This window comes from Alligator mississippiensis, chromosome 3, assembly GCF_030867095.1.
Source record: "Alligator mississippiensis isolate rAllMis1 chromosome 3, rAllMis1, whole genome shotgun sequence".
NCBI lineage: Eukaryota > Metazoa > Chordata > Crocodylia > Alligatoridae > Alligator > Alligator mississippiensis.
Genome location: NC_081826.1, coordinates 226,802,727 through 226,821,191, shown reverse-complemented (window position 1 = coordinate 226,821,191; position 18,465 = coordinate 226,802,727). Strand labels below are relative to the sequence as shown.

The 18,465-nt window shown below is 41.9% G+C and overlaps 1 protein-coding gene across 2 annotated transcripts in view; it reads right to left on the bottom strand.

Moving 5' to 3' along the window:
- MCC (MCC regulator of WNT signaling pathway) overlaps positions 1–18,465 on the bottom strand; it is a 370,732-nt gene that overhangs the window by 320,988 nt on the left and 31,279 nt on the right. Inside the window, exons 1-2 of one of the 2 annotated variants that reach the window (XM_059724934.1) lie at positions 9,380–9,585; positions 2,377–2,624 (exon numbers count right to left, since the gene is read on the bottom strand). In XM_059724934.1, coding sequence (XP_059580917.1) covers positions 2,377–2,624; positions 9,380–9,441 — 310 coding nt within the window. In that variant the 5' untranslated portion in view covers positions 9,442–9,585. Of the gene's footprint in view, positions 1–2,376; positions 2,625–9,379; positions 9,586–18,465 lie in introns of those variants that run through there. The other variant, XM_014600959.3, reaches the window with a different exon arrangement.

Genomic DNA, 18,465 nt, shown 5'->3' with positions numbered 1-18,465 from the left:
CTGCTGCTCAGTGGCAGCTAAATAAATTTGGAATTTCTATAATATATGCATTCCATATGGGACAACTAATACAAACTTTCAAGGGATAGCAGCAGCTGACACATCACATGGAAATAAATCTGGGGAAAATGCCTGCAAACAGTCTCTGAAGACACTGGTTATTAGAAACAGTGCACCTTCTTCAAAAAGAGATCCAGCATCCATCAGGTTTATTTGTATTAATTAGCATATAGATGACTCCTGTCTTAAGCAGTGTTTGCCAAGCAACAGAAAGTTGGTTCAAATAACACCAGCAACTAGGTCCTACCCAAGCACCAGATCACTGCCTCTGAAGACCTGAAATGTATTAAAAACACACTGTAACTCATTAGCTAGGACTGCTAGCTTGTATTATTCTTCTGGACACCCTATGTTCCTGCTCTGTGAAGTGTTTTTATAGTAGTATGGTGTAACAGGGAACCCGTACCCTGTTACTGGGAAAAGTCTAGGGGACAAAAGTAGTGTTTTTGTGACCTGAAAGATACAAACAATACAGGAGGGGAGGCAGGCAATAGGGTTACTAGGGTGAAGCCTTGGGAAGCAAGCAGCCAAAGGGGAAGAGGAGACAGGGTTTCAGCAGTTAGCAACAGGCCTGCCATGGCTGTACTAAAACCAAGCAGGGCTGACCAGATCAGAGAGAACACTGGGCTCATGCCGCATGACAGGATGGACTGCCTGGAAGGGGAGGGACGTACCAGTATAAGAGTCTTGCCCTCAGGCCAGCAGACTCGCTCAAGCCCTGGTTGGGGAAGGATGAGGACCTCCCAAGCAGGTTGCTATGGAGTCTGAGGTGGCAGAAAAGGGAGCCCTGGCTTTCAGGCCGAGAAGCCTCCTTTTTGTTCTAAGTTCATCCAGAGTGCGGATTATCTGAGTTCATCTTGTTCTTTGTTTTGTGCAAGTGTGGGCAAAACATGGCCTATGGGCCGGATCCAGCCCACCAACTGATTGGATTTGCCCTGCGGGTAGACAGTGGCTCTGGCAGATGTGTGGTGCCAGGCAGCTGGGGCTGCTTCCAATGTGCCTGGTGCGCTCTGTCTCTGGGCTGGGGCTGCCACCAGTGCAGAAACAGAAGCATGAACCCACTTGCAGCTGTAGCATGTCCCTCCCATACCTCCTCCCCCCTGCGTCCCCTCCCGAATCTGGACCTGGCAGCTGCCAGCTGTGTCCACAGCTGCCCAAACACAGCTGGCAGCTTCTGGGTCAGGGAACCAGTAGTTCTAACTGGGCATGTGAGCCACCAGCAGATAACAGCCATGGTTCTGGTAGTAGATGGAGGGACCAGAGACTGACTGAGTTTGCTAGGCACAAAGGAGAGCACTCCAGGACTCAGGGGCAGCTTCCCAACCAGCAAAGAATAAACATGGGTTTGCCAAGTAAGACAGAAAGAGTGGGGTTATACAAAGGACCTGGAGTAGGGGCAAGACTAGGGTGACCCACAGGAACACCTCACAGAAGTCCTCAAGGTCTGTCCTGCCACATCTGGTCACCGCACTACTCCGATGCATATGGAAATCAAAGCAAGATAAGCATATAGAAATCATGAAATTTCCAATAGGTCTAAGCATATAGCCAATATTAAACCAAATGGACAGACCTTGAGGACAGACCTTACATTTAGTCAGTGTAACATGGGAAATACCATGAGCAGAGAATTTAGAAATGCAGCCTGACATACAAATTACAAAGAATGAGAAGCAAACTATGAATTCAAGAGCCCACTTGGAAAAAAAATAAGCTATTTTTATACATAAGTGATCAGGCATTGAAGGGGGAAAGTGCTGGTGAGAGGAGAAAGGGGACTGACTGCATCCTTTGAATAAGGTACTGGCTATTGCTAGAAACTAGATAACAGACTAGCTGGACTGACCTAGCCCAGCAACAACCATATACTAAGTTCTAGGGAAAACAGAGTTAGGTGTCAGCTAAGAAAAGTAAAAAGTTGCTTGGCGAGGAAGATAGCCTCAGTTTCTCCTTTATTTTCATATTTCAGTATATGTATTTATTCAGGCTTAGTTCCAAAATTGTTGGCACTTTAGCCATCCACTGAGGTATACTATACTTGCTGCAAAAGGCTCAGTGTGTCTGCCCATGATTTTTAGTTAAAATTTTTCTATGTTTATTCTAATCTACAAAAGAGGTAACCAGTTACCATGACAAAAGGCACCTTAGACATAGGATATTATCTGATGATATTATGCTACAGAATATTTGCAAATTCCTTTAGGTGAAAGCCTGGCCCCAGTAAAGTCAATGGCACAACACTCATTGATTTTAACAGAGCCCAGGATTTCTTCATTCATTATTTCTCACGGGAGGAATATCTGGAATTGTACCTACCCAAACTGTTATCGCTGCTAGTCGGCCAGGATGCTATTCTATCTCTTAATTTTTTCTTTTTACAAGAGTCATCTGATTTCACTGAAAGCTCTACTTCCTCTTTCCTGATTTCTCGTACAAGTTGCATGCGACACTGAGTAAAATCCTGAAAGGAAATCTTCCCATTTTCATCTGCTCCCAGTTGGTGCATGATCTCAGCAACAGACTCTTCCATATTCAACTGGCGGCACACCATCAGCAAGTCATTCCTGAGAATTTTTTATTTTTTTTAAACAAGGAGGAGAGGAGAAGAAAGGAAGAAAAAAAAAAGCAATTTAGTTCATAAAAGAATACAAACCATGTCCATTAATTCACAAACACTGAAATCCAATAACTTTGAATGTTGTCGATCCAATAAGGGAACTGTGAGGTTGACAGATTTCAATCACAGAAACGAAGCCTAAACAAAGTTACAAATGCCTGTTGTTTCTTGGCAAAGCTGCACAAAACAAACCCCGACAAGCCTGCGTGTCCAGACTTTAAAATATCACATTCCCTACGAAGATTTAGGCTCCTATTCAGATCCACTGAAACAAAATGCACCACAGAAAGAAGAAAATATAATAAATGATTTTCATTTGTCTGAGGAAAGGAAGAGCCAACTGAACACCCCTGAGCTCAGACTGGGTGATGAGAAGAAACCCTTCTTCAGACACTTGCCTTCTACTTTTATCGCCTTCAGAAGAACTGCCTTTTGCCTCTGCTCCAGAATGACATAGGGCACAATTTGCAAAAGAACACTAGTTAGTAATTGCTGAAGAAAAAAGTGGGATAAGATATAATAAATTAAAAAAAAAAAAAGTTAAAATACTAACTTCATAAAAATCAGTATTGCATGGATCAGAAATTGATTGATAAAGGAATTGGCAAAACGATGAACAGAGAGTCCTTTCAAAGAACCACAGTAAATAATGCATGTTAAGCAACCTATATCACAAATATCTGACACTCCTTTTAGTGAACTCACTCAGTGAAGTACTTGGAGATGTTTAAGTGATTTACTGAATCAGGGCCCTACAGCAGGCCAAAAAATTCACTCACTCCTGAGTGGGAAGTCCTTTCTAACAGGCAAAAAGATCTAAGCCAATTTCTACAAAGATTTTATGAAAACAATTCAAGCCCCTGTAGTACAAATAGTTCTTGACAGATAAACCAGATTATCTTCCAGAGCTGCAGAGATAGCATCTGTTCCTCTTCAGGTACTCATACCATTCTCAAGCAGCATCAGTCAAAGTGACAGAATCAGGCTTGTCTAGTTTGGCTGCTGCTTGAGAAAACTATGCACTGTAGGAGGCAAGAAGCTTGACAAAGCTAACAGCAATAAGAATAACAGTCACAAGCATATCAGATTAAATGTGACTGTGGCAGAACACAGCATTTACCCCATTATCAGCCAAGAGGATGGGGAAATGACAGAATAACAGAGACCTTTGTTCTCACACGTTTAAGTAGTCAGTAGCATGGTACTGAGCAAGACAGAAAAATCTCTTCCTTCCAAGTAGGGGGTCTAGAGGTCCACAATCTTTGGACACCAATGAATTAAAACAAAATGTAAGACACCTTAATACTAACCCGAAGACAATGGCTGGCCTTCAAATCAGAACCTCATTGGTGCTCCACTCTGCCTTACTTTGAAAACGGAGTTAACCCCCATTTTAGCCCTTTCCTGCATTTCTAATCTTTCCCTACACCCTCTTCTCCAATACTTTTTTTTGGGAACCAACTGGAACAGAATTTATGGGTATGAATTTTTAACAAGAGTATTTTTTTATTTTAATTGCATTTCCTACTGATACCAAGTAGCACTGCAAGTGGGCTTGGGAAAGAGTGGGAGACATTTTATGAATAAAATAATTATTACATGAGTAAATACTTTCAGTAATAAATATTTTCAGTACTAGTTAGGAAGCTAATAATATCAGGATGCTATCTGGAAGATGTATATGCATAGATTAAGTATATGGAATTCCTGTATCATATATGGACAGCCCGTGTACAGCCATTTAGTACCAGTCGACATCCATCTGTTCTAGAGGGAAAAATATAGAGTGGCTAGAACTTAATAAGTCTATTCCATATACTAATTCCAGAACAGCTGCCTCACCAGGCCTCCTGGCATAGACTTTTATAGTGGAGCCAGAACACAAAAAATAATAATAATATCATTGATAACTGTACTTTGGCCAAAAAATTCCCCTAATAAATCAAGCATTAATTTATTTTAAAAGCTATAAATCATACCATGTGCTGAGTAAAAATGACTGATAATTCCTATTATAATATAGATTACTTTTACTTCTCCTTCAAGAGAAAAGGAATTCAGTTATACTGATAAAAAGATAACATTTTAACATTGCTTTTCTTAGTGCCCATATACATTATTGTTTATATATATTATTGTGGGCCAATAGTTACAGCTACAATACTGGACAACTGAGACCTAGTTTTAAGCTCTGCATTACCAACAACTTCCTGTGCTCTGTTTAGTCTCGTTATAGCTCATTTCCTCATCTGTAGAAATGAGGCCAACAGTACTGCTCTACCTGCAAGGAGATGTAGGGATAAAGTTTACAAAGCACTTGGGTACTGTAGAATGGAGGCCAAATGAGTGCATAAAACAAGTCTAAATTTCAGCTTGCACATAACTTAAAATAAGAATTTTAACATCAAAGGAGAACTGAGGAATGAATGCTATAAGACTCTGCTAATTTTAAAAAGTATGCAGTTGGGAGGTGACTTTATTGGTAGATACCCAGCTTGGTATTTCCCTGCTGCATCAGTGCAATGTTTAAACAGGACTTTTTTTTCAACCTGGGAGCAGTGTTTCTAATGTAGTTTGAAAGCATGTGAAGAATGAGTGATGAAGAGCTACTTTGGATTACATGAAATTGCTTTTATAGTAAGATAAACAAAAATTAGCCAATTAACAAAAACCAGATACCAGATAAGTTATTGATCTATTTCATTCATATCTGAGACCACCATTCTGAAATGACATTAACATTATCTGTTTCTAGCCTCAAAATAGTATTTTTAAAAATGGGGAAAGGTTAACTTTTTTTTTAAGGAATCTATTTAAAATATACATAAGTTACCTAGACATAGTAAATTTATTTTTCTTTATTAAATACATCTGTATCAAGATAAACATCCAACTGGAACAAATATTCCCTTTCCATTAGCTTACTTAAGAATTCCCCCCAAAAATATTCTGAAGCAGAAAATTAAATATTTTAAAGAAGTTGGTATTTCAACTACTTCTAATGACGATATTGAAGTTTATGAGTGGAATTTAGTAGGTGTGGAATATACAATGGCACTGGATTAATTCTAACAGAAGAATTCTATTTCTATGGAAATATCTTTAGGGATAAAGTAAGAAAGAAGAGGTATTAAATAAAAATTAACCAACTAACTAAATTATTAAATCAGTATGCCTTTCAAGGTTTTCCTTGAAGTTTCAGAGGTTCTCCAAGGCTAGAATCCAACAAATAATCAGACAAACAAATGATTAACTTAATCACAGGCATCATGTTATACCTCCACTAGATCTACTCCCATTCCTATAGGTAAAGGTGTGCTAAAACATGTAGTTGGGCCGGAGCCTAAGTGATGCAAACACTGGCCTGAAGAATCTTTTCTTAAAAGAAATAATCAGACTATTTAATCATTGGTATTCTTCCATTATTTCTTCTTCTTTTGGTGCTAATTTAAACCACAGTGAAATTAAATGAAGCTGTTTCAATTACCTTTTTGGAATTTGGATCAGACTCTTTGTAATGATAAAACACATTAGAAGTCGCTGACAACAGAATATGATCATTGCTTCCATGCACATGTAGATGGATTATTTGCAAAGAGGCCTAATGAGTTTTGAGGTACAACTCTCTGGCCAGATCCAGATGCGCAGTCATGTGCAAACTGTGGCACCGCACTGAGGCACCCTGTATCCTAGCCAGCCCCTGCCCCACTGCAGCACATGGAGCAATGGGACAATGTGCCCTGCTGCAAACTGCACGAGCAGGGGCATGCACAGCTGCACAAAGTAATGGCACAAATTTGTGCCACTAATATTTGTGCTTCTGCAAATGCACGCCCCTTTTCATGTGGACGCAGCCTCTGAGGTCTCTTCGTGACTTGATGACGTATATATTTGCATATCATGTGCTATGGCTGATATGTTCAAACTTCACTGCAAGTATTTTGGCACATTATGACAATTCTCCTACAATACTTAAGTCAGTAGGTATTTGAATCACTGCTTACATACCAATGGGATGAACACTAGAGAAAAAACTAAGGCTGTAAATAGACATCCCATCTGATGTGGTCCAGATTGTTTGAGCTGGATCAAAAGAGGAGCAGAACAGTTGTTTACACAGTCCTTTTAGGTTGCCTTGCTGCTCCTCCACCAGTAGGTGGCTGGAGAGAGTACCCATCCTGACCAGCTTGTTATTGTGGGGCATTTCCCTAACCTTACAGATAATACCATGATGTCCCAGGAAAAAGTGATAGCACGCTTTATCCCTCATACTTTGATGGGGCTTGTGCATCTGTAGAAGTCAGGGACAAAACACTTGCCCCTGGGACAAATATCAAGATAGAACAAAGTGAGTCTTAAAAAAAGAACCCACAAAACTTGCACGGATTGGATCTTCCCAAATATAAAAAAACCTCTCAACACTGCTAGGGCCCATTTCTCCATTTGTAGTTGTACATCTATAACTGCACTGACTTAATCAATTTACTCCTAAAATACACCTGAGGAAGTCAGTCCCATCATCTTTTTAAAATATTCTTTTAAAAATATAGTCTTTAGGACAAAATTCAAAGCACAACCAAAAGACAACAATAATAGTTTATGTATACAAAAAGATAAGTCAAATGAATACTTCACCTTTGAGATGAGATGTCAGTGAGTAAGATTTGACCCTAATGGAATTATCAGCCTAATGAGGTTGTGCTATAAGGTGTAAAAGACAGAGTTTCTGCACCACGGATTTCATAGAACAGTTGGGATAAAAAATAAAATAAATATGTCCTATGTACATGATCTGCATTTCTAGATCAATTTGTAGGCAGCTGGTGATCTCTTTGTAATAGCAAAGTGACAAAAATGAAAATCCTCTTCTGCCTGAACCTTTCATCACACTTAAAAGAATTTGGGAGAAGTTATCAAAATAAAGTTTTCTCTATCTCCAATTACAGAAGTTTGTTAAGTTCCTATATCTACTGATAACATAATATGCATCATCAATCTCTTAGTTTCCCTTTCTTCACATTATCCTGCTAGAGTTTCCCCTACTAGACATGGCCCAGACTGCTGTGTACCTAAGCTTCCTGGGTCTCAGTAGCCACCAGTCACTATCTACCACAATCACAGGATCACAACTTAGTCCCCGCTCCCAGTTTTTCCTGATCAGCAGTAGACAAATCTCACTGGGCACAAAAGTTGCAAACAACTTTCTTGAGCCATCATGACTGCTATGCGATTTGACCTGAAACAGACAGAGATCTGGTTTTTGCCTTTCAGTTAAAAAGAATGGAAAGTTTCAAGAGCCCTCCTAAAAATACTTGTAGACCGGTTATGTACAGGCATTCAGTTTCTATTGGGAGAATCACTGTTCTCCTGATAGAAACCCCAAGTGTGCTGATAATTCAAGATTTTCTCATGGATTTTTAAAAAATGATTACTCTGGGAAAAAGTAACTCAGGAACAACCAGGGCTAAATTGCTCCTGAGAGTTTCTCCTGGGATACTAGATGGCTGCACAATTCCCCCAGCTTAATTCTTCCCAGGGACCAAGAAGAGTAGAACTGATGAAAGGCTCCCTTGCCTTCCCAGGACCAGGGTCTGAAGCCAGCACGGGTGGGCAAGGGTTTTTTTCTGGGAGAGCATGGGCATGGGAGGCAGCTGCTCCTGCCCATCCCATAGACTGGGAGAAGAGGAGGGACAGCTGCTCCCCACCTGCCCTGCTTCTCACACCAGAGTTCACAGCTAAGCAGTGTGATGGGTACGGGGCAAGGGAAAGCTGGCTGAACCAGGACCCAGGCTGGGAAAAGTCTCTCCTGAGCCCAGCTCCTGCCCCCACAGCTCAGCTGAGCAGCAAGGGGGTAAGAGAGAAACAAGATAGTGGGGAGCTGGGTTCAAGGTAGGCTCTCCCTAGAGAAACAGGGCAAAGACCCCACAAGCTCCTTACACTTAAGTCTCAGATGTATGGGGTGGGCAGGAGCTTTGCCACACTGCTCTGTCCCCTCAGTTCCCCAGTACTGGGACTCTAGCAGAGTGAGCATTGCTGCAACCCTCCTGCCTACTTCTCACACCAGGGACTCTGGTGTGAGAACCAGGTAGGAGACTTCATCCTACTGCTCCAGTTCCCCCTGGAACAAACGGACTGGAGCAACCCATGCTTTCCCTGACCAGGATCACCCCAGTCTGGGGAAGATGCAAGGAACAGTGGAGAGAGGGAAATTTTTCACCACTAGGCATAAACACTTGTAGGCAGCCACCAGCAAACTAATCCAAACTACTGCCATCACGTCACAATCCCAGACAAGTTTTGCAAGGCTGCTGTGTTGGCACTTCATAGGAGACTTCTACAGGTTCCAGCCACTATGGTACACTCTCTGTTACTTGTTCACAGAAGACAGATCTCACAGACCTGCCTACTCTAAACTACTGCAGGCCCTCCTTCTCCAAAAATATCCCAGGAACAAAAGCACACCCTTTCCTAGAGATCCATTTTGTGGATAGGTACTCTTTGTCTACAGTCTTAAGTCTCCCAAAGCAAGTAGCAGTTGAAGCACATAACATACAGGATTGTAAAGGATTCACATAGGATTATAAAGCAAATGGCTCTTTACTTAGATAGCAGGGGAAAAACAGATTTAGGCACAAAAAAACCCCACACCTATATACATTCCCTCCGTTGCTCCACCACTTTTGCGCTTTCCTTTAGGCTTACAGTAGAGTTCTCTGGGACTCCAGAATTCCCCTCCTCCAGTTCACAGCTCTCTTCCGAAACATGGATTCTCACTCGGTGTGGTCCAAGTGAGACCTCTTCAACCTTCCACAAGTGAACAAAACTCCTCTCTTATAAAAACATGCCCCCTGCTCCTCGCTCTGGTCCACAGTTTCCTGTTTGTCCAAAGAGCAACACATTTTTCCTTCTGAAAGTTCTTTATAAGTCACTTGTCACATGCATCCCTTTGTCCTGTTTGGCAACTTCTCCACCCTCCACCTCCCATTTCCCGCAGATAAGTTGGAAGAACTTGTTAAGAACGAGTTCTTCTGGCTTCAGGCAGCCCATTGTCTCCAGCTGTTTCCACCTGAACATGTAATCATTTAGATTTAACAGCTTACCACTGTCCCTGCTCCGACAGTTACGTGACACAGACCACACTTCATGGCACACACAATACCCGTTGACAGATTCCATAATATTTCATAATATCAACTAGTTACTAGTTACCTTTGCAATCACTGAGCCCACCCCGCAGAAACACTTAACACCTGAGCAATTTTAAGTAGCAACATTTCAGACAAAAAAGTATGTTAAGCTAGAAACACTCCACTTTCAGGAGGATGGAACCGTATTTCTGTACTTGGCACAATAAAAGCTATCACCCACAGAAATCTTTGCCTCTTGCATATTTCTGTTTTTCTTACTATTTTCGTGAGCAATATTACTATAATAAAAGAGATATAAAGGAAAAATATAACCCCCTCTGTGTTTTCAGTTTACCAAGTTTTTGCATGTACTAGCTCCTTGATCAGGCAAACAGTGAAACTAACTGTATGTAATTAGGCTTCAATCCTGCAAAGGGACCCATGAGAGCACAAGGGCCCACATGCTCAAGCCTCATTACAGAATCAAGTATGCAATTAGTTCTCCTTGCTGTTTTTGTGAATCTTTTTTTTTTTTTTTTAACACAACAGTGCGGGGGGAGAGGGGGACCCTTTTTTTAAGAATTAGGAATTGTGACTGTAAAATCACAGGAATTGTTTCAGTATATAAAACATATTTAATTCATTTTTAAATTCACTAGATTTGAAACCATTGGTACCAATACACACTGCGATATCATCACGCAAAACAAGTCGTTATCAAAAGGAATATGAAGTTACATAGATTTTCTCTCTCTTCTCTTGCTTAACAAGAATGAGAACAGCCAATTAGATGAGTTACCATAAGAAAGCCCAACGAATCAGCAGCTTGAATGTGAGGTTTAAGGAGGAAATGGAAACCAGAGCTATACAAATACCCCCAAACAAAATCTAATATTGAGTACTGCAGCTAGGATACACTATGAACTTAAACTCAGCCCAAGTTATCTGGAAGGCCTGCAAAGATTCACAAGTTTTCAGTGAAGTTGTAATTGGACTGTAGTTCAGGCCCTTCAATCTCTGATCCCCCTTTATGATTATCTTGGGGAAGTGAGAAAGGTTTACCCTCTTCAGTATTTCAGGGCTTACTAGCTTGCCTCTTTTGTTCGCAGATTTTCAGGATGTCTTCCACTCCATACCTAAAAATTCTGGTGCACTGAAACCACTATCAGAAAAAGAGAACTTCTGGGCTATGCAAATTGTTTGTCACTGAAACTGTACCATCTGGAACAAAATTACCATATTTATCCAAATCCAAGATGACAAATTTAAGACAACTCCCCAGTAATTAGATTTTATACATGGAAAAAGATAAATTTGTTATAACAAATGTCCATGCATAGAATCTAAGTATTGGAGGATCATCTTAAATGCACCCACCCACACAACTGCAATGGAGAAAGCAGCAGCAGGGAAACAAGGGGGAGCAAAGGGAATGGGATCAGACCACCTGTCCTGCCACCACAGTTTTCCATCACTTGCTCCCCATAGTGCCTTCATCCCCCAGCACCTACCCTCCTGCCACCTACCCCCTTGTCACTTGTCCACCCCCACCCAGTGCCCACCTCCCCAGCCACTTGCCCTGAACCCCCCTGCCTTCCCCATGCCTCCTGTGTCCCCTTGCTTACACTATGCAGCAGGTCTGCATCTGGCCCCAGCACACAGTGCCTGGCCAGGCAGCAGTGGCAGCTCCAGCCCCAGCACCTCAGCAGCTACCCTGCCATTGCACAGTCTCCCCTGTGCTCCTCCTCCTCTGCTACACAAGCCCCAGCCAGACAGCAGCAACAGCTGTGGCCACAGATCCAGGTCAGAGCCAGAGCCACCACCTGCCCCAGGCTGATACTCAAATCCAAGATGAGGCTTTTCCCCCTATGCTGAATGGAGGGAAAAAACCCTGTCTTGGATCTGAGTAAATATGTTACTCCACTGGGTAAATGCAAATTCAGAGCCTGACATACTCAAAAAATACACAGAAGTAATGTCCTACTTTAGAAATCCCATGATCCCTACATTAAAAAGAAAACCTGGAACTCCTGAGTCCCACTTCTAAAAAACAGAGAGGGTCAGTTTCCTACTTCCAAATCCTTTCTACATGCCTGGGAACAAGAAAAGTACCAGCTTGCATGACTTTGAGAAATAATCATAGAGATGAGGTTCACTGACTAGCTTTAACAATAAACCATTTCTATAATAGTCTACAAATAGACTTCAAAGCTGTAAACAAACATCATTCTTCCTTGTTGCACTTGGAGAAACTGACAGTTTAATTGGCAGATTAAGGGCCAGATTTCCAAAAGTGATTAATGGATTTATGAGCACAAGCCCTAAAACTAGGATGACCATACATTCTGGGCCAAAACAGTCCTGGATTTTGAAGCCTGGTCTCAGCCAGCCAGTTACCAAAAGTTAAAATGACTGTCCTGGAATCACAGGGGCATGGGGCACAGTTCAGTGAGGAGGTGAAGAGGCAAGGTACACCAGGCAAGGTACTGCCTGCCTGCCTTGCACACCATGCCACTCTGCCTCTGCCTGCAGCAGCACCACAAACTGGGGAGGGGGGGGAGGCAACAGTGTCCCAAATTTCCCATGGTCCCATATAGTCACCCTACCTAAAACCCAGTTTTTTAAAACTCTCCCTTATAATTTTCAAGATGTGGCCTCTTAATTTGGGAGCCCAACCAGACCCCGCACCTCATTTTCAGAAGTGCTCAATATCCACAACCTCAAGCAAAGTTCATGGGAACCATGTGTATTCAAGGCCTTTGCACACAAAGTGCCTCAGAGCAGACACCCAAAATTAGAGGCCACTTTTGAAAACACTGGCTTGACTCTATCTGCATCTTCATGGGCAGTGTGGAAATACACCAGTACTTTAGATAAATTCTGTGCATTTCTGAATATCACTGCCTGGCTAACTGGGAAGCTGTTTTTATCAAAAGGAAAACCGAGGTTCAGAGCAATTAAGTAACTTGCCAGGGGGCATTATAGTCTAGTACATCAATCAATAAAGCAGGAGTTCAGGGACAAGCTCTAAAACTGATTTTGACTGTGTCTAGCTCCATTTAAGCACAGCTCTAATCAGAGAAACCTATGCAAGACAAAATGTTGCCAAAGCTTCTGCTAACTGTAACCATACCTTGCACAGCTCCACCATTTCTGCCAGGAAAGTCCCATTTTAAAATACCCATCCTGGGTGTCCAGCTAATTTGGCGAAATGAATGCTGTTGTCCTATTTCCAGCAGAATGCCCAGAACAGGTGTTTAAAACAGATCATTATGCTTTCCTTCTTCCCATGGTCTTCTTAAATACCGCTTGAACACTGTTCCCAGTCCCCAGTTTTCCAGTGCACTCAGCTGAGACCAGACCTTGGAAACATCTGAGAGCCCACTGGAAAGTACCCTATTCTGAGACCATGGAAATATGGTCGCCCCAGGGTCAAATGAGGGTCAGATGCAGGGGGCTGCAGTGGTGCAGTTACACACCCCTTCGCTGCTAAGATCACCGGTCGCAGCAGGCAAATGCATGTACAGTGAAATCTCTGCACAGACACAGCAAGCCTGCTGCTACCACTGCACTCCCTTTTTCAGCATCCTGAATCTGCTACTGGGTCACCCTAACCAAGTATCTACTTTGTAAGCCAGGCTCAGGCTTCCTAGTCAGGAATATGACAAATCAGCCCCACCCTGGGTCTGTGTTGTAACCTCCAAGCTAGTTTTATCCTCCAAAGTAAAAGGAAGCATTCAGACACAGAGGTGTTACAGGTCACATAAACCCATGTCAAGGGCTACGGAAGCCTTGGGTTTTGGATGGGTGGTATTACCCAGTTACCCTCCTGCAGAAGATTTGCTGCATGTCTTTGCAGACTCTCCTGTTCCTCTCTGCTCTTATGGGAGGTCTTCTAAACCTCCCAGCTGGGCTCTGCCCTAATCCTGTCCCTTCCACCTGCTGGCTGCACCCTCAACAGAAGGAGGCTGACTGCTCCCTGTTCTCCTTTAAAGGGGCAGCTCACCCTGCTTCATCCATCCCCGTGTCACCAGCCAGTTGTGCAGTTCTACACACGTGTCTAGAATAAGCAAATACTTTGCATTTGCAAAAGATATTGATCATGTAATGTAGTGACAGTAATGTAACGGACAGCGAACTACCTAAGGTAGCATGTGTTTAAACAGAGCTGAACAGCTTCAAAAAGGCATAGTCCAGAGGGCAGCTACATTCAGCCCACAGACCAGACCCAGCCTGCAGAGCCATTTAATCCACCCTGCAAATATGGGGCTTTGGCAGCAGTAGGGAGCACCCTGGGGAAAAACAGCAGCAGTGGCTGAGAAGGTACCTGCCTTCCCACCTCTTACCTGAACTTAGTCGCTGCAGCCCACGGTCTAAAAAGGTTGCTGACTGCAGTGTTAGTTGTGGCAAATTCTAGACCCCTTATTGTCCATTCAAGGTAACTGTAAACATTGAAAAAGATGATAAAACCCTGTCTACCCTTTGCAAGTGCATTGTTATGTAACACATTTGTAAATACAGCCTTCTTTTCAAATCTAGTATGGCCACAGGGAAGGGAAACTGCTGTTCCTTTACAGTTTATGCCTTGAAGCACGTGACCTTTAATGCTGTCTTTTGTGCACAAAATTACCCATTATTAATTTATTTACTAGATTTGTGCACCATCCTTCTCAAAAAGACTGGGGGCAGCTTACACTGAAAAGAGAATAAGAATTATAGAAACAAAAGAAAACAGTAAAACAAGAACACAACCCCGCAGTGAAAGAAAAAAAATTCAAAAGCAATCCATACCACCCACTGCTGCTCCCTTGCCTCTGGCCAGGGAGAGTGCCTCCCCCCCCCAACCTTTCTTCTCAATCTGCATTCAATTCCCTCTCCACATATGTATTCCCACTCCCACACCTCATATGCAGGACAGTCCCCTCTCCTTACTGTTCTTCCTCCCAAGCTGTACCCTCCTTTTTCAAAGGGGATGGGGGGAAGGTATGGCTGTCTCCAAAACCCATTGCTAATCCCCTTCCCTACAAACCCAGGGGGCAACACCAGTTTAGCACAAATTCATCTATGGTAATCAGTGCTAAAATTAATCCATCACTGATTGTTCCATCTTTTAAAATACCAATCGCGCTTATAAATTTGGGAGCATATATTATCAGTTTTCCCCACAGGCTCTCAAATAACTACCATCCTAGAAAAATATTCCTTTATCTTACTCATCCTCTTTCAAAGCAAGTAGTTCAGCAATACTGAAAGTTGAGTCAGTTTCTGTGGTGATTTTGAAAAATGAGACCCAAGACAACTTAAACTTTCTGGTAATTTTTTCCTAGTAGATGGGAATCCTAAAGAGAGCAAAGAATGCAAAATATGACAAACTTCCTGCTGTGACAAATCTAACTGGCAGCTGGTGTTCAGGAACAAGCCCTCAATTTTAATCAGTGCTTAATGCAATACTTTTGTTCCCATCACTATTAATCAGTCAGAAAAAGACTGCTAAATTGATGTCTATACAATTAATCTCTTATACACATATTTGTGTGTCACCATGTATGCTGGGGCAAAATAGGCTTATTACTGGAAGATTCCTGGGTTCTCTGTCACTTTACTGCCACGGACTGATTTTTATTTAAAAATGGAATTGTAAATTAAATATGAAAATATGCAAAAAGTAAATCAGAGCAACCTTTATGCTACTCATTTTGATACAAAATGCTATACATTTTTGGACATATCTACATGTTCATTAATGCGCTTTAGGTAATGCACATTAAATCTAGTACCCCTATTGTGAAGTACTAGAAAAATGCACATTGGCCTATTTTAATGTGCATTAGCTAAAGAGCATGGGTGTTTTGTGCTGTTTTAATGCACATTAAAAGAAGCTAATGCACATTAACGCACACATGTGGACGCGCCCAATGTCTCCATACTTTCCCTTTTCAGCATGCCAAATACTTCTGTATTGAAAATGCATAACTGCATAACATAAGTTATCAACTGAGGGGGAAGCTGGAGGTTTCAACAGCCAGTATGGGTTTTGGGCATAAAGGGAGTAACAGGAGACTAAACTGACACTGACATATTAGCTGGACACATTTGCTGAAAATGATCAACAGTGACATAGTTAACAACGTTGGGATTTGAAATGCAGGTGTCAAACCTAGCATACTCCTGAGATCAGTGAGGCAATCCACACAGATATACTATTTCAGATGGTCTGAAAACTCAAAAGACAAGAGGCATTGGTTTATACAACTTGGTTCAAGACTTTCTTTACTACCGTAAGGGATAAAAACAAAATTTATCACACACACACACGATTGAGCACAAGAGCAGGAATTCTGCAACAAGAACTGAATACTATGTCTAAATGCATGGGTATCAACACATGTAATTCATTGGAAATCAACCAACAATTTACAGCACCTAAGAAACACTGCACCTAATAAGGCAAACACACAGAAGGTCTTATAATTTATACCTGTAATTATAAGATTCAGAAAGTATCTACAAGACAGATACGCTCTGTTACAGTGGTTTTCAACCTTTTTGCATTTGCAGACCCCTAAAAAAATTCAAATGGAGGTGCAGACCCCCAGTGTGGGTTTTCACATACTTTTGATTGATCCTAGTTATCTTTTGAGGACCCCTAAGACATAGTCTAGAGACCCCCAAGGGATCTGCGGACCACAAGTTGAACAGCACTATTCTACTAAATGTAGAGAAAACACAACTGATGGGAATGACAAAGCCAATTCAGATTCAGAGGAAAGATGCAGCTGAAATTCTTTGTTTTCCGCTCTAGCAAAAAGAAAAAAAACAGCAATAGGAGATAAAGAATGTAGGAGTCGTCTAGCATTGGCTACACCTAGAATCTAACCCCAGCTGTCTTTCCTGCCTATGATCTTGTAAGGGCCCTTCCAGCCCCTAACATCTATGAAACTGAAAAGGTTTTTTTAATACAACATGTTGTGTCATCATGGCTATGACCTGGGCATGAGGGAATCAGGGCTCAGAAATGGAGGGTCTACAATAGCATAGGTCCAGAAGCCAAGCCAAGAGTCACAGTACCGAGTGTCAGTTCAAGTCCAAAAGTTTGTGCCAGAGGATCAAGAAAGTCTATGATTGAGGCAAGGCCGAGGTCAACAGCTGAGGAATCCAACAGGTAGACGGAGATAGGCAGGAGAGTTCGAGGCAGTACCATGAGTACTGTTGCAGGGACAAGGCCCTGCAAGAGGTCAGAGGGTTTCAGAGCCCTGGGCCACGTGATCTCATTGGGAACCTCACCAGAGGGCCCAGGCTGGCCAGGGCCCAGCAGCTACTTGGTGGTGTCACAACCCAGGACTCTGCCCACCAGCCTGGAAAACCTAAGTTTGAGTCCCAGGCCTCCTGACACCCGTCTCAAAATGGTTTTAGTTAAAACGTTTAGTTAACTAGCATGTTTTGAAACCCATTTCCCTAGGCACAGGCAAACTGTAACATGTTAACAGCATGGAGGAAGAGGAGTTTCCTGGGAACTCAGGAGAGGAAGTGAAGGAGGCAGAGTGGAGACAAAAAAAAATTATTTAGGATATCAGGGAAAATCTCCCTGATCAGAAATATGCAGGTAGAACAAATAGGATTTAGGTTATTGCAAAAGCTATTGTGAAAAAAAATAAACAAAGCACTGGAAGAAACTATACAATATAATGCTAAAGAAAATATAAACAGAAACAGAAAACTTTCACTCAGGCAAAATCCAAACACTGAACAGAATCAAAATCATGCAACCCCCTCTAGAGGATTGACTTTATTAACAAGCTTACAAGCATGTACAGAGTTCACCTCACACCTTCTGCTCAGCTTGATTACTGCCAAGATCCTTACCTGCTGTTTGGCTTATATTCGAGGCTACACTATCTAAAAAGCTACTGATCCTTGGGGAAAAAAGTGCAAACTCAGCTGCCTCAGTGAGTCGACATTTTAACCCTTCCCCAGCAGGATAAGTATCTACTACTACCAGAGGGAGATATTTTAGGAGATGACTGCCAGCCTGTTAAAAGAACTTCCATTAACTTTAACTGAATTGTTTTACAACAGGAACATCACAATGCATGCATAATTCTGCTTACCCGAAATAAAGTAATTAACCTTTTCAAGGATTACTTTGTGTGTCACACTGATGATACAAACCGCATCTCACAACTTGCAAAGGTATCATACACTTTGTTCACTAGCAGCATCTTCTAAGGACAATGAACTATTGCTGCTATAATCAGTCATTGTAAGGAAAGAGCTTTTACTGTTCTGTGCATTGTGCCAATCAGCTAGCTTGAGTTTTCCCAAACAGAATATCTGATGAAGCCCACCAGTTTCACTTCAGAGTAGGGACAACCATGAGGGATCCATATCATACTTCAAAAGGTAGCACAGGTTTTGTTATCTAATTAACCCATTATTACATTTAGTTTTGAACAGTGTTATTTGCTGGAAGTCCTATAATTACTGGGATTACACAGATACATTCTGCATTATTAAATTTAAGAATTTAGTGTCCAATAAAATTCTCAGTAGGAGTCATGCATTAAATGTGCTCATTAAAGCTAACCATGCTAATTAACACCCAAGTGCTAGGAAACAGTTACTAACCTAGATACATTCAAGGCATGCATCACTAGTTCTAGC